The sequence below is a fragment of the Rhyacophila brunnea genome, unplaced genomic scaffold (genome assembly GCF_057557595.1).
Source record: "Rhyacophila brunnea isolate RB1 unplaced genomic scaffold, BYU_Rbru_1.0 scaffold_10, whole genome shotgun sequence".
Lineage (NCBI taxonomy): Eukaryota > Metazoa > Arthropoda > Insecta > Trichoptera > Rhyacophilidae > Rhyacophila > Rhyacophila brunnea.
The window spans coordinates 5,137,281-5,163,434 of record NW_028232752.1 but is presented as its reverse complement, the minus strand read 5'-3'; the positions used below and the strand labels follow the sequence as shown (position 1 = coordinate 5,163,434).

At 34.2% G+C, this 26,154-nt stretch overlaps 1 protein-coding gene across 1 annotated transcript in view; it reads right to left on the bottom strand.

The window, feature by feature from the left end:
* Positions 1-885: 885 nt before the first annotated feature.
* The window catches only part of TkR99D (Tachykinin-like receptor at 99D), a 544,278-nt gene continuing 519,009 nt past the window's right edge, over positions 886-26,154 (bottom strand). The window contains exon 7 of the mRNA XM_085955182.1: positions 886-1,039. Coding sequence (XP_085811308.1) covers positions 886-1,039 — 154 coding nt within the window. The remainder of the gene's footprint in view (positions 1,040-26,154) is intronic.

Sequence of the window (26,154 nt, the reverse complement as noted above, 5' to 3'; positions counted from 1 at the left end):
TCCTGATGATGATGATGAGGTATATAGGTACTGTCATTTCCCTCCATTGTCGAAAGTGAAAACATGCTGTCACTTTGCTTCGTTGTATGGATTTTTCGTCTGGATTCGGGACTTGGAGGTGAACAAATAACACACCGGAATTGTGTTGAAAACGGCAAGGTATATTTACGTTAATATATTCTAAACATTTTTATACAAATTCTTTTCAATTTAGGTTTTGTCGGATAGCGAGGCTAACACTGCTTACTGCGTTGCTGTCAAAAATGCTTCTCCCGCTAAAACAAACGGTCACTTACGAGCCGTACAAATGCGGCGTTGCCATTCGTTTTTTAACGGCATTCAGACAATGGTGCCGGTCAGATATTTAACATTATTTAATTATTTTCGCAATCAACCCTTACTATTTGTTGATTTGATATCGATTTGCGCCTCTCCAGATTCACAGAGACATCCCCAAATGGGGGCCATTTGGGAATGTAACAGTACATACTTACTTAATTTAAAATGTATCTAAATATGTTTGCCAGTCACTCGAGAGTTTTAGAAGTTGTCAGGTGTATTTTTAAATGTATCTCTCTGAAACCGTAGACTCGCAATATTGTCTATTGAAGCAGAGATGGCATTTAAATTAGATTTAATGGTATTATACCACATATAATATTCTATCTTGTTAGTAATGTATCCATACAACACATTTCTTAGATATTGGAGTCATGAAAGATGATAAAAAATACTGTACTTATAAAAAAATGTGGCTCCATTTTGGCACTGCCTAGGGGCGGCATTTTGTCTAGGGACATCACTGATTCATAGTATATTTCGTTGGCTAGTGTTTACGAAGAGTCGAATCACTACGTGCCCTTTCAGATTCAGAGACTAATATAATTAGCTTAATTTACCATTTCTGATGATGCGGTGGTGATCAGGGGATCCGGAGCACGAGTATCTTGATGTGAGGACTTCCCGCCTTGTCAAAGTCTCCGGTCCTACCTCCACGCATGGACAGCACGAAAAGAACTGCTTGAAGCCGCGACGAAATCTGAAAGAAAATACAAAACGTAATTAAATGACAGTCGGGCAAGTAGCGACGTAATTAAGAACCTATTACATCGTCTGAAGACTTTGATGTTGGTCAGTGGCGGGCTTAGGAACGTGGAGGCCCGACGATAAATAAATAACAACACCGCATAATAATTTTATTTCGTATTTCTTAATTGAATCATAGGATATAGGTACTTAATGTATTCTAATTATTCTTATAATTATTACCATAAATCACATCGCTTCCCTAAAAAAAATGACACTTATTTTTAATTAACTATTTTTTTATTCAACGAATAATTCACAAGATTTAAGAATGTGACATTCTAATTATTGAATATATCTACATAATTTTGAAAACACTACTGAGAAAATATATTATAATCGATAGAAAAAATCTTTTTCAAAAAAGTAACCTAGATTGATTTAAAATACAAAAGCCGATCGCCAATGTAGCTCAATTTAGAAAGCGCTTTAGTGAGTATTAAAAGCCTTTAGCTAAAATCGGTTGTAAATAAGTATGTCTCCTTTAACATTGTGGTTAATGTGCGTGGGCGCGATACCCGACAGATGCAAGCTCGATTCCTGCGGGGTGTCTTACTTTTTTCAATAAGATTTTTTCTATTGGTTATAATATATTTTCTCATAAGTGTTTTCAAAATGATGTATGTTCAATGACACTTATGTTATATTTTTAAGAGATGACTTGGTTAATATTTTATACTCCATTAGTAATTATATGATCGGTTTAAACTAATATCAAAATGTTGGTCACAGTTAGTCAAAAAATAATGGTCAAAGAAAATCGTCGCAGATGTTGGTCCAGTAGACGTCCTAAGCATTGCTATGTTAAATAGCTGTGGTTCAGAGAAACCTTGCTTTTCCACCTACAGTCTTAATTGTAGTCAGTATTGTCAGTGTGTATTTGCCATTGGTGAGTGCGCATATTGCCTGAAGATGCCGAAAGACGAAATCCGGGTCGCAAAAATTGACAAACGAAATAGTACAAAACTTACCTAAATCAATTGGAATTTAAATTCAAGTTCCATCGAGTACCCTCAGTCGATAGTATTACTTTTATAGATAAGAAGGCCTACCTTTTATGTTATAAATTTCGATCTTTGCTTTATTTCGAAAGAAAATTTATGTACGAGTATCTTAGTAGTAAATAGGTAGTAGTTAATGAAATATTATATTATATTATATTATAATATTATATAATGAAATATTCAGTGAAACGGCAAATAATTTTTAACTATAGGTGCGACGAAATTTCGGATTCGCTGCCAATCGGAGAGCGAAAGTCGAGCTGTGAACACGTCAATTTGTTTTGTGATGGCGTCGGGGGAATTAATTCTTAAATCATGTAAAGATGACTAAAAAACGTTACCTATCTCAATGAATATATTATTATTATTACTAATAGAACAATAAACATAACATTAAATGGAAGCATGTTGAATTTTTATGACAAATTATGTTTTGTTCTGCACGCGTCATTTGCACAATCTTCGCGTCGCGTAGTCACGCTTGTTCTAGACCGTGCCCCAACTGAAGTATAGCCTTAACCAAAACCGCACTTGGCCGCCATTTTATTAAGATAGTGTCATTTTGTACAATGGTACTAGAGTGGTATAATTGAAAACTGAGTCAGAATCAGTCAAAAATCTTTGTCCCTCAATACCACTAGGTCCACCCTGTACCGGTGGACGAAATCAACCTATGAATTTATTTTCATAACATTAATGAAACAATATTCTAAGTCGTACTGTATTTCAAAGAGTTTTTAACAAAAGAATCCAAACTTTTCCACTGGTGTAGTTTTTCTCGCTCAGTTATGAAGCTTTTCATGTTTAAAGAGAGAATAATGCTTTTTTAATATGTCTGTCAAAATGCAAATAAAATATAATTTGAAAAAAGCTTTTCGTCAGACAACATTGTTTTAAAGTACCGCAATCATTCATAAAACCAGAGACAATAATTACGCTCGAGCGTAGACAATTTATGATTCCAAGTGATTCAAAATAGCTTTCGCGGTAAAAACAACCGAATCAATAATGAATAGGTACAAAGGAGTGCTATGGAAAAATATTACCCCTATTAATTTTCGTTAATTTCCGGTGTATGGTCGGGGATTGTGTCAATATTTTTATAGGGGGATAATCAATGTCAAATTAGTTAGACACTGCGATAGTGAATTAATATTTGACTATTAGATGCATGCCTACGTAATAAATTAATGTTGTTTTTAAGTAGAATAGAAGTAAGAATTAAAATATTGTAGGTTGTAGATAACAATAATGCCTAATGCCACATTCCCACATGTCGATTATTGTTGATCAATTCTCTTTTGAATGTTGAACAAGAAATTCACAAGAATTTTTAAACATATCAGCTTTTTATAGTCGTAATCAAGGGGTCTAGGACGATTTGGCACCGGACAACTGGACGCCACGGACTTCGAAAATAAATAGACGTTAGGTACTTATAGGTACTTTAAAAAAAATATTCAATATTATTATTTATATTTCAATGATTATATTATGATTTAATAGTTGGTGAGAATGTAAATATGCAGACGTAAACAATCATTTAATCGTGCATATGTTTAAGTTCCAACGAAAAAAGAGTTTTTTATTTTATATAAAGCCTTAGGCATGGTAATTCTCAATCCGCGATAAAGAATACATTATGTTAAGAGTAAAATGAATTCAAACTACTAAGTAGTAGATAGAAACTGATTAAAATACCTCATCTACACGTGTCTACGACAGTGCGGCGTCCAATTGTCCGGAGGCAAGTCGTCCCATTCCCTAATCAAGATGGCGTCAAATCAATTTGTTAGTTCATTAACATCGTATTTTCGTCGGAGCAGTTCAACATTTTTTTAAAAATGATTATTAATTCAGAAATGTATACAAAAACACTCTGTAACACACGACAGTTTGCCCATTTCACACGGGACACCAATGTTTAGACACCGAGGTGTCCAGCCACTCGATAATGCAGTGGCTATGCCAGCCACTGAATAGCTAATATGTGTCTGACGTCAGAGCCAAAGTTACATGTCCACGTTTTTGCACGTCTCATTTTCATTCTTGTTTTGTTTATATGAACGACACCGGTCTCTAGACACAGGTGTCTCGTGTGAAATGGGCCTTAAGCGTGTTGTTTACACGTGCCAACGTATTATCGGGTCAATTTTATTCAATTTAACTTACTATTAACTTAAAAACGAATACGTATGACTGACAAAGTTTAATGTGCATCTTAACAGCATCTCTTACACTTTACTGCTGGCTCGTATTAACGAAATATTTGTTTTTAAAAGTTGTTATAAGCACAGTCATCTAATCCTAATGTAAGAATATATCGTCACTGTTCTGGCAGAAGACACTAATTCGAAAAAATGATATATTGAGTTAGTACCAAAATGTTCCTTAATTCAAACTTTACCGTCTGGAAACCTTCTTAATAAATAAACAGTCTTTATTTTAAAGTCATCCTTTTTACGATTACTTAATAAACTCACATGGTAGACCATTTCAAACATTTTAACAACTTCAAAGTCAAATTACTCAAAACTAGTATTCTCCAGTTAGTGTGTTCTGCCAGAATTGAGACGATATTAACTCACGAATTCCCAATCTATAGGTTGCGACCCCAAGAGGTGTCGGCAAGGGTTTTCTGTGGGGTCGCTGTCTGAAACAGTAAACATAAAAATATTGATTTTAAACTAAATCACACCCCCCTGCAGGTCTATTCTTAACGGTTATCACTTTAGCATGTTTCCGTTATTTTCATTCTTATAAATTAGCCCGGAAGGTATTCTTTACACTAAACGGTTAGCGGCGGCTATCTCTAATTCATAATACGGCGAAAATTTAGATTGGTAGACATGTTGGTCAAATTCCGAACCCAAGCAGATAAAGCCGAACGAGCGCCATCTAGTTGGTAATGAGCCGAATACAAGAATTTTGTATTGACACATCAGACATATCAACATAACCTACAATTTTCTTAGTCATGTCATTGCGATTGCAGTAAAACAGTCGGATATTGCGTCTCAATTCGCAATATGTAAAATTGACATATAGTAGGCGCTCGGTAATCCGACGTTCACCAATCCGGCACGTTCAATAGTCCGGCATTTTGCAACTCAGCTTTCCTGCTCTATAATCCAGCAGGTTTCACATTAAACTGCCGGATTACAGAGCGGAGAGCCGTTCTCTCGGCAATTCGGTGCCCGATCTTGACAGATTCTGCCAGAATTGAGACGATATATGGATGACTGCTAACAGTTTCACTGCAAAAGGTTAGTTTAGAAATAAAACCATTGTTGCGGCCAGGCAATATAAACTTTGTGACTGACATCTGTTGTGAATAACTATGACTATTATAATTTTTAAGCGATGACGACATTTATAATAATACATAACCTTATATGGTATTAATGAATCTCTCTCTATATATGGTATAATAATATGTTATTAACTTGAAATTCAATATAATGTAAGGAGATAAGAGATGCCATCAAACACCAGAGAATTTATACCAGCTGAAAATGAGACTTTGATGTCATTATAAACATGTCCTTGGCATGTTTTTTCAATGCTTAATATTTTATTAAATAACATCTAGAACTGAGATCGCAAGGAGTTTTCTCAAAATGAGACACCATTTTAGCAAACGAGACCTTAACCTAATTCGGAAACGGTTTGGTTCGTTGAAAAGTTCTCTCAATATTTTTTTTATAGTATGGACGCTAAACCAGGATATGTCATTGAGACCATGGCCCCCATATCATGAAGCGGGCCCCCAGGCCAGGATCTTTGCCGCCCCCTACCTATTGCTAAACTTAAAGGCAGGTTTTACAAAAGGTGTTCGATGTCGAATAAAATTGTGTATTTTTTATCGATTTTTTTAACACATCGAATTATGGAGTTGTCGAGTATCAACACACATCAACCAAAAATTGCATCGCACAACCATATATTTAAAAATGGTAATGACCCTGAAGTAAAATAGCACCGCAGGCGACTTTTTTATACTATTACAGCAAATTTAGGATGTGTGTTTATCTCACCCGCCACGCCGGGCCCCCCTGAGCCCAGGCCCCTAGGCTAGAGCCCTGTCAGCCCCCCCCTTGTGGGAGCCATGGTTGAGACCCACAGACGTATCTTCGAAATTCATTTGATTGACTGGGTGAGAAATCTTGACTTTCTCAATCTAATGGGATATAACCGAGAGGTTCTGCATGTTATCAAAACCAGAAAACTACAGTAGCACGGCTATATTACGAGAGGACAAAAGTACAGCATCCCCCAACTTGTCATCCGAGGAAAGATCTCGAGAATAGAGTGAAGTGGAGTAGGTATTACAATTATGCTATTTAAAATATTTACGCTGTGTTATAAAGTGCATTAAAGGTTGTCAAGTAAACGCAATGCGCATTAAATATTGGTAATATTTGACCGGCCCACGATATAACGCATGGCCCCCACAAGGGGTGACTGACAGGGCTCTAGTCTAGGCGCCCGGGCTCTGGGAGGGCCCGGCATGACGGATCGACCTTTGAGATAACACATATCACAAATTTGCTCTAATGAGAATTAACATTTTAAAACATCTAATTTTGTAACGCAATTTTTAATTATTATGTGTCGATATTCGACAATACCATAATTCAAGTGAATTTATTTAACAATACAAACAGCCGCTGAAAACACCCTTAATTTTACCTGAAACAACATTTAGAAAACGATTCTGATGAGCGTCCCCACTGCCTTTAACCTTAACCCTAGCGATGGGTTGGGGGGCCCGCTTCAAGATGTGAGGGTGGTCATGGTCCCAGATTGGAATCCTTAGTCTGGCAAGTACACATATTATTTATCAATTTTGTGTATGCGTGAGAGTATTGACCTGATGAGTTAAGCAAGTGACTAACATCCATTTCTAAACAAGATCAAAACTCCACTCTGTGATGCCCATAATATTATGATCTTATTGTGATCGGACTTAGTAACACATCAATGTAACGACATATGTATTATTTTAATAATTTCGGGTTTCTGTTAGGTGATAATTGGGACTGACAGACATAGGATCTGTTAATACAAAACCTTCACTCTGTAGAGGTTCATATGCTTTTATTAGAATCGGTAGGATCGGACATGGTTAATATATATATATATATATATATATTTGAAGACATTTGGATTCATATTTCTTGCGTTTACTGGTTTGCCACTCATTTAGCTATAAATCAAAACTCCTGTCAAAGTTTTGGCGTATGGCGTCTGGCTTTTGCATTTATTTTCTATATTATTAATATGTTACTACACACATTATGAGAAACATCAACGGTAAACGTCGCAGAGAACGGTGCTTCATCTTATGACTTAAGGGCGGACGTGCTCAGCGTGGGTCAAAATGGAGCTTTTATTCTATTTTCAAAGCATGATCCTGGACATTCCTTAAACGTTGTAGATAATCTATTTATATACTTTTGAAGCCTTATTATCCTTTATATTTCTTTTGAACATTTGATGACTGCATAAAGTATTTTTATTACATAAAATAGTATTCTTTTAAACCTCTTGCTCTAATGTTTTAGAATATAGTCATATTTCAGTACATAAATGTGCAGTGGTGTTAAGTTTTTTTAGATTTATTAATTTTTAAACGCATTTACAAAACCATTAGAAAAATTAATGTTAACATTATATTATAGTTACATATTTACGATAAAAAATTATATTTTATAATCTTTGTGATCCCAAATTTGACAAGAATTAGGCATTTTATTATTCAAAAAATGGGCACGATTAACACATTTGAAGATAATTCTAAAGATTCTGATGATAAGCTATGTCTTTGACCATTTAAATGTGATAAACATCCTGCGAATAATGATTGCTTTATAATAATTATCGACCTAATAATAAGGTAGTATTTTTTTGAAATAAGCCATTTCTATTGGCATTTCCCAGTGATTAAGCTACAACATAGGCCGTAGCCATAAATTGACAAAGGTCAAAATGGAGCTTTTATTCTATTTTCAAAGCATGATCCTGGACATTCCTCAAACGTTGTAGATAATCTATTTATATAATTTTGAAGCCTTATTATCCTTTATATTTATTTTATTTTATTATTTTATTGTTATTATTTTAAACATTTGATGACTGCATAAAGCATTTTTATTACATGAAATAGTATTCTTTTAAACCTCTTGCTCTAATGTTTTAGAATATAGTCATATTTCAGTACATACATGTGCAGTGGTGTTAAGATTTTTTACATTTATTAATTTTTAAACGCATTTATAAAACCATCAGTATAATTTATGTCGACATTATTATAGTGAAATATATACGATAAAAAATTATATACTATGTACTGAAATATGACTATATTCTAAAACATTAGAGCGAGAGGTTTAAATGAATACTATTTTATGTAATAAAAATGCTTTATGCAGTCATCAAATGTTTAAAATAAATATAAAGGATAATAAGGCCTCAAAATTATATAAATAGATTATCTACAACGTTTGAGGAATGTCCAGGATCATGCTTTGAAAATAGAATAAAAGCTCCATTTTGACCTACGCTGAGCATGTCCCCCCTTAAGAACTTCCGTGATTTGTACGAGTGGAGATGTATCGAACAGTTTGGGGTAGCAGATAAAGCATAGATCGCCCTGATGATATGTGATAGGGGATGACACGAAAAGAAGGTTAATACTCTAACACAGCTTGTTAAAATATTCAGACAATTTATTATTTATACTTGCAACGTCATATAATTATTTTCGAAGCATTAGCCTGAACATTCCTTAAACATTGTAGATAATCTATTTATATATTTTGAAGCCTTATTATCCTTTATATTTATTTTAAACATTTGATGACTGCATACAGTATTTTTATTACTTACATAACATAGTATTCTTTTAAACCTCTTGATCTAATGTTTTAGAATATAGTCATATTTCAGTACATCAATGTGCAGTGGTGTTAAGATTTTTTAGGTTTATTAATTTTTAAACGCATTTATAAAACCATTAGTAAAAGTTATAGTGAAATATTTACGATAAAAAATTATATTTTATAATCTTAATAAAGGCATTTTATTTTTAAATAATTACAAGATAAAAAGAACTTTTTATATAGAACGTTTTTAAATTTTCTGTTGAATCATATAAACTTGACTTGACTAGCTTAAACGATCAAAAAAATGTGTACTTGATAAAAATACTGAATTAACAAATAATACTGAAATGTCATGTTGACATTTCATATTGATTTCCATAGTGACGCATGTATATATTGATAATTTAGTTGCTAGGACCCCAGACCCATAGCAACCAATAATAGTGTTTTAGTTTTTACGGATTTCTTCCGTAATAACTTTTCATAGAAACAGAATTAACTGAAAATTAATTCAATTCTACTTAAAGATGGCTAAACGTATTAAAATAATGCATTGGCATCGTGTTCTGATATATTCTTAAAGTTTCAAATGTCTAGCTAGTCGGGAAGTTAGTTAAAAATCGATTGCAAGATTTGTACTGGATAAACAACCACCGGACAAATAAGAATACGACCTAATAAAAACCCCTCCTTAAGGACATGTGTAATATGTATTTTTTTAATTTAACGAAAACAAATAAGTATGAATGAAAAAGTGTGCACAATTTTTTTGGATCGCCCAAAATATACCAAAAATATTATGTTTTGGTTAGGCTGGGTTTAATGGATTTTTAAAAACTAACCAACACTATCTTTAAATTGTAGTTCAATAAAAACAAATACGTATAACTGACAAAGTTTAATGTGCACTAGTCATGTCAGATCTTAACAGCCAACATCTACCCTTCGCTACTGATATTATATTAGGTATAATTAGGTGAACCAGGGATTACAGACGAACTGAAATACGTAATAGGTGTTGAGTAATAGTCAACCGATCTTGGTGTGGAAGAATATGGGATAAACTTAAACACGTATCAAGAGTACGCCATTTTAAGCTTGTCCTTGGTTCTGATAGCTGCTTTCGGTTTATGCACTAATGCTATTTCAATATTGGTGTATTTTAAGGTTGCAACACACTATTGCATGTTTATAATGTGTGTTTCATTTTTGTAGGACACTCACATTCAAAAAAACCCTTCTTCAAAATTTAGTGTATATCTGAATATAATTATTGATCTGTTCTGCCAGGTGAACCAAAATGATCAACACAGTTGACAGAATAAGTATAATGACAATATAAAATAAAAGAGTAGTGATGGTCGCAACAACAGGGCGGAGACCAAAAGCATAATCTGTAGTAATCAATCATACTTCTCAGCATTAAAATGGTGACATACTTTAATAATATGTAGGTTTTGTTATTAAAACAAAACATTATAGCAATAATAATTGTCAGCATTTCCTCAATCATAACTTATCCAGTAGTGTTTGTTTTGATTGATAGTTACGACAATATTATCTAAGGTAATATAATATGTACTGCATTAATATAAATAAGAAGAACAATCTATCGTCGTCCCTATTAAAAAAGTCGGATCTGAAATTTTGTCATTTTCGGATTATTACGTAAAAGTTATTTAAACACTTTAAACATTTATACCACAATCACAGTTTTGTTTGTTTGTTTGAAAAATTTCGAGATATTCAAGTTAAAAATGACGGATCTACCGAGAGTGTCCGAATAACAATGTCGGTTCTTACCAACCGACATTGTTGGCTGGGCGTGGGTGAGCAAGATGCGTCGGATCTGACAGTTGCTGCTATGTTCACCGGACAGACGGATGTTTTTATAAACGTTTCTATAATATTTTTATTCATTATGGCAAGCAATAGGTCACAAAGGATATTTGATGAAACATCTTTGATTGCTCGTACTGAAAAATAGCATTTTGCAGATCCGACTTTTTTAATAGGTACCAACGCTATGAATCTACACTCAACCCATCGAGTCCACCACGAGACGTGCTGCTATTGTCATGAATTCTTTACTCGACATAGTACATCCGTTATTCCACTCGAATCAAGTTTCTCAGTGCATTCTTATAAATTAATCTTTTGATCATGTCGATCTCATCAAGACATCATTACCTCGCGATTATAATCTCACGTTACCATCTTTATTATTGTATTCAGTATAATTTCTTGTATCAAACAATAAACTCTCATCTCAACAACCAAGCAACAACGATCTTCTATCTACCACCACCTTCGTATACTGCCAAACACCAAAGTAAATCAAATGTTAAATATAGTTATAAAGAATATATTGGAGAGTTATTGAAATCATTAAAAAAGAAAAACGCATGTGAGAATGAAAAATAGAAAAAAATATGTACTGAAAAAAGTATATATATATGAAGAGACGACTGACAATATAATAAAAGAAACACCTGACAAACAAACGACCTTTATTATTTTATTTTGAGGTAAGAGATGGTGTGATGAGGGGTAGGTAATGAATAGAATCAGAAGGTTTTGATGCGTATTAAAGTAGCCCCAAATTTATTATCCTTAACAACAAAATACAAGTTCAAATTACAGTTTGTTACAATGCGAAGTTTATAAATAAGATTTACGAAGATTGTGTTTGTAATGAAAATTATTTTTACGTCGAAGCGAGAAGCGTGTTATTAGGTTGAACGATTTTAAGGTACTAGTCCATTGTTGGATTGTAACATTTGTTTTTATATTGAAAGGAGACAAAGGAAACGCTATCGACGGCGTGGGTTAATTACTGTTGTTTTGTTCCCACACTGTGGATTGCTTCCTAGAATTTTGTCTGCGAAATTTGACTATGACACAAATGTTATCAATCAAAAAATGGATTTCTCACGACACAGTGGCAGAAATGCACTATTTACTTGTTAATTCCTGTGATACGACGAATGAAACCCGACGCGTAAGCATTCTTTTGGCCTGCGGGAAATGCTCATATGTTGGTTCACACGGACGAGTTTACTGATTGTAAAATATTTATATTGTTGTAAATTTTAGGTTTACAATGCACTTTAAGATTAGTTATTAAGATGTACTTATTTCTAGGTTTTCTTAACTGTAACTTAACTACTATTGACACATTGCACTTGTCTGCGGACTTCCTTCCACCCTCAATTTCTTACCTTTCAAACATAATTATTATTGTATTCTCTATAAAATGTTATATGTTGAATAGGAGGTATACATTGTCTAATTGCTAATCGGGGAATATTATACCAAACCCAGAGTTTATTTAATTTATAAAGTATATAAAATAATGCAGACTTTATGGATTGAGTAATTTACAGATTTATGTAATGATTATTAATACAAATGGTTTATTAAATTATTAGCAAGTGCAAGTAATTTTGGAGTGATCCTAACACCGTTTAGTAATTTTATTAAGGTAATTCAAAATACAATAAAATATACAAACCGGTTGCCAAAGAAAGCGCGGTTACATGTGTATTGTAAGTAAAACATTTCACTGTGGCACAGTTCATTGTGAGCTTTCTTATCGGAAAGAGATGGCCGTATACTATACGGTCTCCAATTTTATTAGATTCAATATGAACAATAATTCAATTTTCATAGCTGATTTTGGCAAAATTCATGGATTCAAGAATAAAAACCTAACCTAACCTAACAAGTAATCTACTATATCGGCAATTTTCAAAATTTGTTTGCTGCTGGCTTCTTGTAAAGTGTAAACCGACAAGAACCCTGTTTTATTTAGACGTGAATTTTATGTCGGTACAATATGACCTAAAGAGGTTGGACGGTCTTTAATATACGGCCATATATTTCTGATACAACATTTTATGGAGAAGTGTGATATGGCGAACTGTATACGTACAAGTTTCCGGACACGAGAAAACGCATGGTGAAAATCATAAGTTAGGTTTGTTGCAATTGTAATCCTGTAGGGCATGGCTCCCACAAGGGGGGGGGGGGGGGCTGACAGGGCTCTAGCCTGGGGGCCCGGGCTCAGGAAGGGCCCGGCATGACGAGCCGACGATACCGATATAAATACAGATCACAAATTTGCTCTAATGGTAAAAAATTATTTTCTATTATATTATAATTATTTGCTATTTTCCTTTGATGATATTAATAATTAAGACTATTTGGTTGTACGATGCAATTTTTTACTGTGTGTCGATACTCAACAACTCCATAATTCAAATGGATGTAAGTACATATTAAAAATATAAAAAATTGCTACAAATACACCATTAAATTTGGATAACGCTACTGCAACGCATCACACTGACTTTACCCTTAGCGATAGGTAGGGGGGCCCGACAAACGTCCTAGCCTGGGGTGTGGGGGCCATGCTGTAGGGTGTCGTATTTTTTATAGTATATTCGTTGTGGTTATATTTCTCAGAAGTCTTTTCAAATAATGTATATTAAATAGATATGTATTTATATGCACTGATATTAACACACAAATTACTTATTCATGTTTTCTGCTCAAGCAAATAAGTGTCTCAAATTCAACTGTAGAAAGAAAATTACGAAAACGCAAAAGCTTAAAGTTCAAGCATCCATAAATACACGAAAATGTTAAACGATTTTCCCTTCCTTTTGAATATTGGAAAATTTCTCAATGGGATAAATAAAGCTCGTTCAGAAAAAGCCTTCGGCATTCAAATCCGGAGTAATCCTGTTCTGCGGGGAGGCCTTCTTCTCGTTTCCGAGACCAAAGAATTGGAGATGGTAAGAGGCTTACATCCAATTTGATTGACTACTATATTATTTATCATAGGATTCGATTGAGGTTGAAATGGTTCGATGGATAATTTTGACAGGCTATGCTGTAGTAATCACTGATCATCCTATGAAACAAAGTAATATTATTACATTTTATATTAAGGCTATACTTCAGCTGAGGCATGGTTTAAAAAGATCGCGACTAGGCGATGCGCGGATTGCGCAAATGGTGCGAGCCGAACGAAATATAATTTGTTATAAAAATTCAGCATGCGTCTTTTTAATGTTATGTTTATTATTATATTCGTAATAATAATAGTATATTCATTGACATGTTTTCTTTTTCAAGTACATGCGGAACGTTTTTTAGTAATCTTTACACGATTTAAGAATATATTCCTCCAACGCCATCACAAAACAAATTGACGTGCTCACACCTCGACTGTCAGTCTCCGATTGGCGACGACTGCGAAATTTCGTTCCACCTACTGTTGAAAATTACTTGCCGTTTCACTTATGTATGCTCTTAAAAGGAGAGATTTGTCAGTAATTAATCAGCTAGTATAATTGCCAGCCACAATAACGTTTACAATTAAACAAAAATTGTCTGTGATAAAAGTATTTAAATTTCGAACAAAAATATGACATACAATTTGGCGGCTCTCGTGGTGCAGTGCGTAAAGCGCTGGCCTTCCTCCCGAGAGTTATGTAGAAAATATCTAATTATATCTAATTTGTGAGAAATACCTACTTATATTGTAATAATTATATAGTTATTTTGAGACCCCCTTAATTTGTTGGATGAATCGATTGCGTAAAAAATTGCCGATGTATAATAATATAAGACCTCGTGATGATTATCAACCTTCGCCGAGTAGATGTCACTTAAAAAAATATAATAAGCCGTCACCGCATTATTTCAAGACCATAGATTAAAGAATATAGACTATGCTTCGTTGCAATATGCATTCATATGTGGCACGTTCAATTTTCCATTTGTTTTTCAAAAAGTATGATCATAATATTCTTGTCAGAGCAGCTGCAGTAAAATGTCATCATTACGATTGTCGTATTATTATCTGACCGGAAATGAAAAGCAGGGGCGTCTTTGGTCAGTGGGCAATTTCCTGTTTGTCCAGCACCGAGTGCAGCAGGTCCGCACTAACAAGGTGCCACTGAACATTTTGCAGGAAACAATGAAATAATACATATTTTAAAATATGTTGTAATAACATTATTGACATGACTAGTTATATTATGGTAAACACTTAATTTTTGATTGCAGTTATTCCAAAATATTGAGGACACCAGTGCATCTATTATATACACAACGCTGCTTTCGGTACACTACGGCAGCTAAATAGGGTAGGAAAGTATCGAATTATTAAAGTCACTTATGGTGACAGTTAAAATAATTATAACTTAAGTTAAAAAATTATAAATATTTGACTTTGTTTTGACTGTTTAGACGGCGAACTTATTGTAATTGTTACAATAAGTGTTAATAGTTCGATATAAGCCTACCCTAGATAGCTGCCGTAGTGGCCGAAAGCAGTCTTGTATATAAATAGATGCGCAGCAAGGCTATTCTAACATACCACTTAACTCTAAAATCCATAAAAAAGTGAGAACTGTGATAATATTATGTCGTATTCAAGCAGTTAATTATCCCGGGAAGTTAACTGTTAGGCGTGATGTTTTTTAACACAATCGCGTTGACTCCGAGCTGTCAAATATCATTGAATAGTACTGCAAAATATTAGCACGTCATACTTGATTCTAATTGGATGCATTCGGTATCAAGTAAGACGCAGTGCCGTGTGCTGACAATTATTCTGTGGTTGTAGGGTAAAAGTTATTAAGTCGCGTTTTTACGAAATAAAGATTTTAATGCCAATGTGTGTAAAGAATTGTGATTTTTTTGTGTATCATTGGTTTTGTCACACGTAAGCAAAATAAATAGATATCTTAATTTGTAGAAATAGCTGAAATTGAGGCAAGAATTTAAAACTCTTAAAAAATTAAAAATTATTTATTCAAAATATTAAATATAACACAATTTCAAAAACTTAACTATTATACATAACATAAATAAAAAAATACACCAATAATTAACTTCTAAGCGAAAGTATTTTGAAAACTGTGATTTATCTCAGCTGCAACCAAACTGACTTAAGCACTTTTACCTCGAAACCACAGGATTATTACCTTGTATACGGAATTGCTCCGAGTGATATCGGTGTTATTTCAAATATAACAAAAATAACGGAAACGTGTTACCGTGTTAATTATTTAGAATAGGCTTGATGGATGCTTCTCAAAAGGGACAGAGAATATAAATCGATACCGCTTACTTCAATATAGTCAAAGCGCTTTTTGCTTGTAAAATAACAAACATCGGATTTAAGTAATTTTTCTTCCACATATCATTAAATTTGTTTATATATGTTTATAAATTGAAAAAAAAATCGTATATAAATATGGGTGTTTCACCGGGTGGTAATATTATGCTCTACTTGAAAAAGAGCAAACATAATGTCATTTGAAGTAGTTTTTGATTGATTTTATGAAGCGAAAGGCTTCAGAAATAAATTATCAAAATATAAAATATGATCTAAAATGAAACCATAGTTAGAGAAAGATAATAAATATAAAAGTGGTCATAAAAAATTGACAAGCTGTTGCGATAACTACTTGTTGCATGCAGGTAAATAAAATAACCGTTGAAACGAAAATGTTCAGCCTATTTCAAATATTATTTTCGTGTACAAATTTATGAATCTTCCCTATTATTGGTGGCTAGTGGATTTGATATATAATATTATGTTGTTGGGAATTGTGGATTGTTTTGAGCATCGTAAATAAGCAACGTAGTTTTAATATACGATTAACTTTATTTATATTCAACTGCATGAATATTATTATACAGAAAGATTACATTTTATATGCGCGCGTTACAAATAACCGAAGATAACTAACTAGTATCACGCCGCACACACAGGTGCGGCGTAAGAGGGGAAGAAGAATCTGTCTCCCTCTTACAAACAATAGTCGGTATCTAGCAGCGTCGCATATCGAGCGCTAGATGTAAACACGTACTTATTTATTCTTATATTATTAATTATATTATTTAATTATATTGTTATATTATTCTATTATACGGCTTCTCTCAACATATGTATACGAATAATTTGATTCAATAAATTTATTGACATTGCAAATGAGTCATATTTTTAATAGATAACTAAATACCTATTCTGTTAACTGTTGTTCAAGTTTTTTTTGGTCATGTCTGATACTAATAATATGATGATAATATGGGCCTCCACAGAGTGGAAGTTTCTATTAACAGATTTTATTTTTACGAGAAATGGATGTTTGCCACTTGCTCAACCTATTAGCTCCATACTCTGACTCATACACAGATTGAAAAATAATATGACGTGTACTTGCCAGACCCAGGATACGAACCTGTGCCGTGTCAAAACCATCAAAACATGTGTTCATATTGTTAGGTATTTATATTCTTTTTAACACTATAACATCCCATGAGACCCAAAGGCAGCAGTGTAGTAAAACGATGTATCTATAGTCTATGAGTACAAAAGTAGTGTATTTAGTGATAAACGTGTAATAATACTAGGTTTTAAGAAATTCACATATTATGCATGTGCCATGGACTGGATAAAGCAATCAATTGAAAAAAAAGGTTTACTCTGGTCAACATATTAAAGTGTGTCATTTAATTTTTCAAATCACATCAAAATCACGTTTTTTGTTTTTAGTGGTTGGTACTATGTATTTTCTATAAGAACATTGTCTATTATCTATGATCTGCAGGTTGGGTTCTGTTCAAAATATTATCTATTGTTATAATATCGCAAGTAATTTTTACCTACGCACACGTAGAAACTGTTAAAATTAATAAAATTAATTACAAGATAAAAAGAACTTTTTATATGCAACGTTTTTAAATTTTCTGTTGAATCATATTATAAACTTGACTTGACTAGCTTAAACGATCAAAAAAATTGTACTTGATAGAAATACTGAATAATGAAATGTCATTCCATATTGATTTCCATAGTAACGCACGTATATATTATTTAATAGTTTAGTTGCTATGACCCCTAACAACCAATAATCGTATCGAAATAACTTTTCATACAAAACAGAATTAACTAAAAATGAATTCAATTCTACTTAAAGATGGCATTGGCATCGTGTTCTGATATATTCTAAAAGTTTCAAATGCCTAGCTAGTCGGGAAGTTAGTTAAAAATCGATTGCAAGATTTATACTGGATAAACAACCACCCGACAAACAAGAATACGGCCTGAGAAAAACGTTGTAATTAAGATGAATAATTAATAATAATTCAAAATACTAATACTTACTTTAGAATTGGCACTCTCTATAATTGAATTTAGAGAGGTGGTGATCGTTCAAAATATTTTGCAAAATGACGAAACCATAGACTAAATTTGTCGCCGTGACAGCGTGATAGTGACGTGAAATGCATCTCAATTTGTTCACAACTTTATAATCAATCGTTCTATATTGAACATTGCCTAACTTACCACTTTTAAACAGACAGAATCCATATTATTTTTTTGTCTACGGGTATTCGAAAATAATTCAAACATATTTTGAATTATAATATTATATTACATCTCTTATAAAACACCAGTCTGAAGAAACAAGATAATCTAATAGTGCTTGAATCGTTCGGAAAATCGTTGAAATAAGACAAGTAGTATGTATGTAAGTTGTACAAGGGAGTATGGAAATGTGTAATATGTATGTTTTAAAAAATCTGTATTATATTATATTATAATAAATATCGTCGTATATATTGAATTGGGAAAATATTTTCCTGTCAGTATGTAATTAATTATCTCTTCATATCAGTGGCGAACGGTGGAGGTAGGCTGTTAAGATCAGCCATAAATAGTGCACACTAAACTTTGTCAGTCATATGTATTTGTTTACGGACAGTGTTGGTTAGTTTTTAAAATTCAATTAAACCCTGCGCGTAACCAAGTCATGATAAATAATAGTCAAAAAATAATACTCGTCTATCTATAAAATATCTAAAATTATGCAACTAAATCATACATAACTTTGGATATTTTATTTAGAATAATATTTTTTATCTATTATAGTTTGGTTTAGGCAAGGCTTAAGGAATTAAAAAGAAAATGAATCAACAAGTGAATGAAAAAGTGTGCACAATTTTGTAGTTTCGCCCAACGTACACCAAAACTATTATAGTTTGGTTTAGGCAGGGCTTAATTGATTTAAAAAAAAAACTAACCAACATCATCTGTAACAATAATTTTAGTCTTAGTTTAATCAAACATATACTTATGATTAACAAAGTTTAGTGTGTATTATTTATGGCGGATCTTAACAGCCTACCTCTACCCTTCGCTACTGCTTCATATAAAATGAATACTTTAGTTATTATTACGTTATTTGAATTAATTAACTTAACAATTGTTTTTAGAACATACATAATTTGAAAACACTTCTGCTATATATAATATACTATATATGTAAACCTACCAGAAAAAAAATCTTTTCTAAAAAATACGACCCTCATGGAACTCGAACCTGTAAGCACTGGATTCTCCCCAATGTGCTTTACCAACTAAGCTACGAGCATTCTATCTAATAATGTTTTTTTTGCCCATGTCCGATCTAATAAGATTATATGGGCCTCCACGGAGTGGAGGTTCGTATTAACAGATTTAGTTTTTACGAGAAATGGATATCAGCCACTTGCTCAACCTATTAGGTCCATACTCTGACTCGTACACAAATTAAAAAACAATATGTGTACCTACTTGCCAGATCCAGGATTCGAACCTTTGACCCTCGACGCCATAGGCCGACGCTTAAGACGCGTGGCCATCGTAGGTGGGAATTAGGACATTAAATTGATTTAAAACACAAAAACCGATCGCCAAAATTAACGCGTTTCATGTAAAAATTACTAGTTAATTCTATTGTAATTAAATATGATGCCCATTTTACCATTCTACAGTCAATATTATGAACTCTTGACATTTTCTTAATATTTTCGTTTTCGACGTATATTTGAAAAAGTTAATTTATTAAAACAATATTAGTATTCTACGAATTACAATTTTAGTCTCCATTCGACTGTATCAAAATGGCGGACACCGAACAGCTGATGTCTCATTTGCATTTGAAATGTCAATTATAATTCAACGTATTTCCTAATTATTTTGTTTTCTATGTGTAAAAGTAAAAGATGTGACTATTAAATAGTATTAGGTATATTTAATTCGTCTGTTTATATTAAATTTATTTATTTTAGGTCAGTATTATGAAAGAAAACCTAATATAAACCAAAGAACGAAATAAAAATATGACAGTACCACTAGTCTACTACACAATGGACTTTATTATTCATATTGACGCTCAAACTAAATTCCAGAGAAATCCTTAGAAAAACCAGTAACAAGTTGAATAAAGGATTTCCCTAAGTTTATCGAACCTTTTATGTAGGTTTTTGCTTTTTACGATGTGGATTTTCCGTTCACGTTTACCAGAAAAGTTTTAGTAAAAATCACGGATAAAGGTGTTATAGAGGGAAAAACAAATAAAAATGTGAAAAACTTACCCCCGATTTACATTAAAACTTTCCTATTCTTGGATACACTAACTTTCAGATTCTATTATCGCGATGAAAGATAAAAAAAACGAATTAGTTCAAGTGGAAATATATCGATACGTTACGTTCGGTTTTTTCTACGTACGGTATTTTATACAATCGTTATTTTACTAACTCCTCTGTCTGCTAATAAACTAATCTTGATAATAGATTGTAGGAACTAGTTGTAAGTCAGTTACTAAACTTCTTCGTTCTTCAGGTGAGAAAAATAGACGAAATGAACCTCCCAGAATCCCTGTTGTATTTTTCATACAGCGGTCGTGATCTCTTATACATTGGAAATACTTAGTCACCCCAATAGATGGCACTACGATCATACAGTTGCAATGACACAAGGTCAGTTCAATGACCAATTAAAGCACAGCTATAGCGCAGCCAATCAACACTCGAACTGCGAGACTATTTGTAACTGATGTCATGTCATTATTTTCAAATTTCATGTCGATTCTATGTTATGATAATATTTTCAAAACAAAAGCAATCGTGCTATATTTTTCGAGTAACAATTATTAATTATTGGTGTAAATAAAATAAAATATATTGTTTTGTAATTGTTTCAGAATAATGTCGATGTTCGGTATTTTTAAACCATATTTATTAAAAGGTTTTACAATTTGTCAGTCGATAAAATAAATTAATGGGTAAGTCTAATTTGACATATTAGATATTTATTATACGGTTGTATGTCCCTTGAAAATTCTTTTCAGTCGTGGTTCAGTTAGTTGGCCGAAAAAAATGCTAGGTAGCTTTTGTCAAAATTATAAAATGTTTAAAAAATGGAATTTAAAAGAAAATAATAAGTCATAATAATGACTATTGGGTACAAGCCGGTTTACAGGAAGCCAGGCGGGAACCGCTCTAATTTTCATAGCCGATTTTGGCAAAATTCATGAATTCAAGAATGAAAACCTAACCTAACAAATTCAGTATATCGGCTATTTTCATTTTGTTTGCCGCTTGCTTCCTGTAAACTGAAAAGAATCGACTATTGTTTTCATTAAGTCGCAACCATATAACAGATTAAAATGATAAACAATGTGAAAGTCGGTCATTATTGATCACGAATTTACTTTAATGATGGTCTGATCGTTATTAAGTCATAAACCAAAACTGCCTTCAAAGTTTTACATTTATATGTTACTAGCTGACCCGGCGAACTTCGTCTCGTAACTTATTAGCTGAATTAAATTCATTTTTTTTATTAAGTTAAAATGAATATTCAAAATGAATTCAGTTCAATAAATGTGCAAAAATCAAACCAAAATGAAATGGATTACATAGTTTTGGTTGGTTCAGATTTCGAAGCATGATGACTACCGATCCAACCTTCAGTTGTAAATTGTGCGGTGGCAAGCCAGGAAGATCCAATGAGTTTAAAAATTCAGTTGGCTAGTTGGTTGCTTCGTCTTCGTTTGTTAGTGCAAGAACGTAGTGGTCGCGCGGGGGTGGCGCGCCGGCATCTTGCGAAACTCAAACGTATAACCGTGTGTAAAATGTTCGTAAACAGTGTCTTTTTTCGGGCATAATACACATGGTTATACGTTTGAGTTTCGCAAGACGCCGCCGCACCACGCCCGCCAACTTACTATGGCCGAGCACTTACACAGTCGATAGATTTGAAGGAATGCAGTAGACCAACGATTTGATTTTGAATTGTGAAGTTTAAGTGATCCACATCTTTGTTCTTTGCCGCAAGAATTGCTCGATCACTCAACCAATTGTTGACACGAAATTGTAAAAATTGAGCGGAAACAAAATCAATCCGTTCGATTCGTCGACAGGAACACGGCCGTTACCGATAGTCAGAAATTGCTTAGAGAAATCTTCGGCAGATGGATCGTTTAGCAATGTAACTCGCATGTTTGTCGTCAGCTGAAGGTCCTTCACATAGCGCCACAGGGTCAATGATTTGAGGCAAGCATTTATTTCATCGGTAGCGGTCGATCTTGGAATGACTGGTAGTGTTTGGCGGAAATCGCCAGATAGTAGAATCATTGCGCCTCCAAAACATCTCTCACAATGCGCGTTTGTGCGCCATTCTACATTCATCCCAGGTGATGATTTAACTTGCTACCAAAACTTTGGCCATTGCTGAATGTTTCACAATATTGCATATCGGTTTTTCAGTCGTTTGAAGGTTTAACGGCAATTTCAACGCTGAATGAGCCGTTCGGCATCCTTTTAGCAACGTGGCCGCTATCTCGGAAGAAGCAACTGCTACAGCAATTTCGGAACTCGCACGAACAGTGGCCAAAATCAATGACATGGGGAATGTCTTCCCAGTTCCACTGGGCGCATCGAGGAAAAATAAGCCACCATTTCCATCATCAATTACCTTCATTAACGTATCGTGCACTACCTTCTGTTGGGGGTTCAACATTGGTACATTCGTTCGAACTAATTAGTTCAATGCATCTCGATCATTTTCACGTTCACGTTCCAATTTTAGATTGAAAGCGTAATTCACTCCACGATGTAGCATTGGCATTCCTAACTTGACTAACAAACTGCCGCACATGAGGTAACACATGTCTTCGATCAAAAGGAAAACCTGGTTATGTATATCCTTATTCACCTCGAGATCAGGATTCCCTGAAATGACACGAATTCGATGTAAAATGTCTTCTGACATGTCATTCTTGTAGTTTTTCTACAGTTCAGGTGGAGTCGATGGGAAGCATGTCGAAATAATGATAGCAAATAATGTGCGTATCTGACTTGGAGATGCAGAAACAAATGCTTTAGCGTCCCAATGAGAGTATCATTTTCAAGCAAATTGAGCTTTTGACATGCAGCACGAAATGTTGGGCACACTACACCATTGACAGTTCGAAATGATTCAAATGATGTCGGCCCACGAAAATTTACCGGCAACAACCGCAAGTAGAATCATTCGCCATTCTTCGGATGAACTGTGTAAATGCGACCAAGAGCATCAGTAGAATGCACATCCGGATGATCAGGAACCGCATCGCCTTGCTTCCGACGTTGAAATTTCTTCGATGAAGCGTTCCAAGTGTAATAACGTGGCATCTTAGAGTAGAACAACGTTCGTGCAAATGGATCGCTTTGGCAAATTGAAAAGAAACTGGTCAATGTTGGCGCTGGAGATATTTCAGCACGTTGAGCAACATTCGATGCGTTGAAATAAACTTGTTGACCATTCTCCAGATGCACCGCCAAATGTACAGCAGTGGGATGACGTTCATGAATGGGGAATGAGAGAATTCGCCAAATTGCTTCATTGCAGCTCACATATCGACCAACTTGATAGTGCGTGATTTCATCGTTGGTATTGGGAGTTTGAACGCCAAAAACTACAATATCGCTGCCTTTGGTGACATATTTGCAGATGTATTTGATGGACTTCACTGAATTGCAAAACTCCACGTTGCAATGCGCCTTGAATGTTTTGGAAAAAAGTGGCGAATACGGAACAATCCAAGTGTTGTCGACCACGATATCGTTTCACTTCATTTTCGTTGTGATAGTTCTACCGTTATCATTGGGTGATCGACGCCGATACAGTGGATAACCATCATTGGCAGTGATAGTCTTCGCCGTTAAACTTCATGGATATCGCTTGGAACACTTGCCGTCGACCATGCACGGTGATTGGGGGTTGATGGCGCCACACTATCCATGAATCATGTAAGTAATTACAACATCATGCAGGTCTGGATCGGTTTAGGGATCAGGAATCTCGGCACATATGATGTCATCTTTTTGGTCTGGTCGAATTCTTTCGACTAACCAAATAAGAATGTGTGCATGCGGCAAGCTTCGTTTTTGTCATTCAATCGAATACATCCAGCATCGAGTTTCCCAAAGACGCGATGCTTAACAATGTAGTTCATCAGCGACAGGATTTTTTGTTTGAAGACACATGCGGTGATATCGTGCCGATCACTTGATATTTGTCCGGGGAGTAGCAGATGAACAATTTCTATTCATTTCGGATTCCATGTAAAGGTGATGAATAGATTTGGACGACCGTAATGACGAACATATGTCATTACATCTTGCGCATATTCATGCATATGACGTGGGCTGCCAATGTACATCGCCGATAGAATAGTCAATCGACCAACATTAGCTGCATCTCCTACGGTGCTGATTGCATCGCGTAAATGAATAATATACTCCTCCGATCGCAGTTTGGCTTGGTTCAACCGAATGAAAGTGAGGCGCTCCGTCTCGATTTTAAGCAATCGACGAAATCGCAGCAAATAGTTGTCAGCATTTTGACGAATCATCAAATGATAAACACTGGAAAATTAATCACATAATTCAAAATTACATAATGACGCAGTTATCGATGCACACACAATCACAAATTTGATAACCCCACAAAGTGAACATCTTCACTTACTTACCGTTTGAAAATCACGATCGAAATAGCTATTTGAGCACCTAGCTGGTAATCGGCTCGATTATTCACGTAGATCGATTGTCGAATGAAGTTCGAAGGATGGATTTTGAAATTGGTAGGTAAATAATAAGCAATACCAGCAATGAGATCATGTAATTTTATCCTTGGCTTTATTTTTGGACGCTGTCGAAGAAGTAAAAAAGATTCAGGCAGGACAACTTCCTCCAAAATTCGCCGGAGTATACAACAAAGTCTTTCGGGATTATCCGAGGCTGAACTGAATCAACTGGCAAAGGATAGATAATGCACACAACGCCTTTCATTTGTTTGTTTGTTTCTTGTTTATTCTTTCTGTCATGTATCGTTGTATATGGATTTAAATTTTTTGTGATTTTATTTTATTTTCGAATGCGCGAGTTCATTGTTCAAAATGTCAAAATGTATGAGAAAATTAATTTTCTTCATAATTTTTTTTTTCCGTGATTTATCCGATGTTTTAATAGTTATTCTGCTATTCGGGGCTAAGACAAATCCAACAAATCAAATCGTGAAAATCGGTCCAGCCGTTCTCGAGTTATAAATGGTGTAACTAACCCGACTTTCTTTTATATATATGGATTAATCTGTTATAATGTCAACACGTGATATCGGTGATATTAGTTATTTTATTATACATAACGTTTGTATTGATAGATAGAATTTGTGAATAGCTGAATAGAATTTAATCCATAAAGCGTCAATGACATTGAACTACTTCACGAGCTGCTTGTTGGCGAATTTAAAATCTGCCTGTTGTTGCCCTACAAGTTGAAAGCCGGTCAACTTTACACGCTACACGCCGGCGTGTGGGCCTACTGCGTCTGCGCAGTAGAGCGTAGTGGCGACCTCCCGGTAAAAAAACGAACTAAGTTCTGTCAAAATAGTCCCCAGCTTGTTGGCTTCTTAGTGAATTGAAAGTTTTGGGTGTCATCATCACAACCGCAGTAGCTTATTTGCTTTTAAATTCGCCAACAAACAACTTGTAAAGTAGCTCAATGTCATTAACGCATTAGGTATGGGTTCGGACACGCCAATCAGGGCTTTAGCCACTTCTCCACCGCAGGAACTGTCACTGTTACGACATTTATGATTTATTTATCTTTAATGTTTCATCTCTACGTTTGTTTTAAATAAAAAAAAACAGTAGAATAGTGTTGGATTTAAAAAACAAACCATTTATATCAGTCACTTTTGTTTGTCGGGCATAGCGAGAAAATTATTTAAATGGCGCCATTTGTTTGAAAAAAACTGCGACAGAGTTTACCATTAA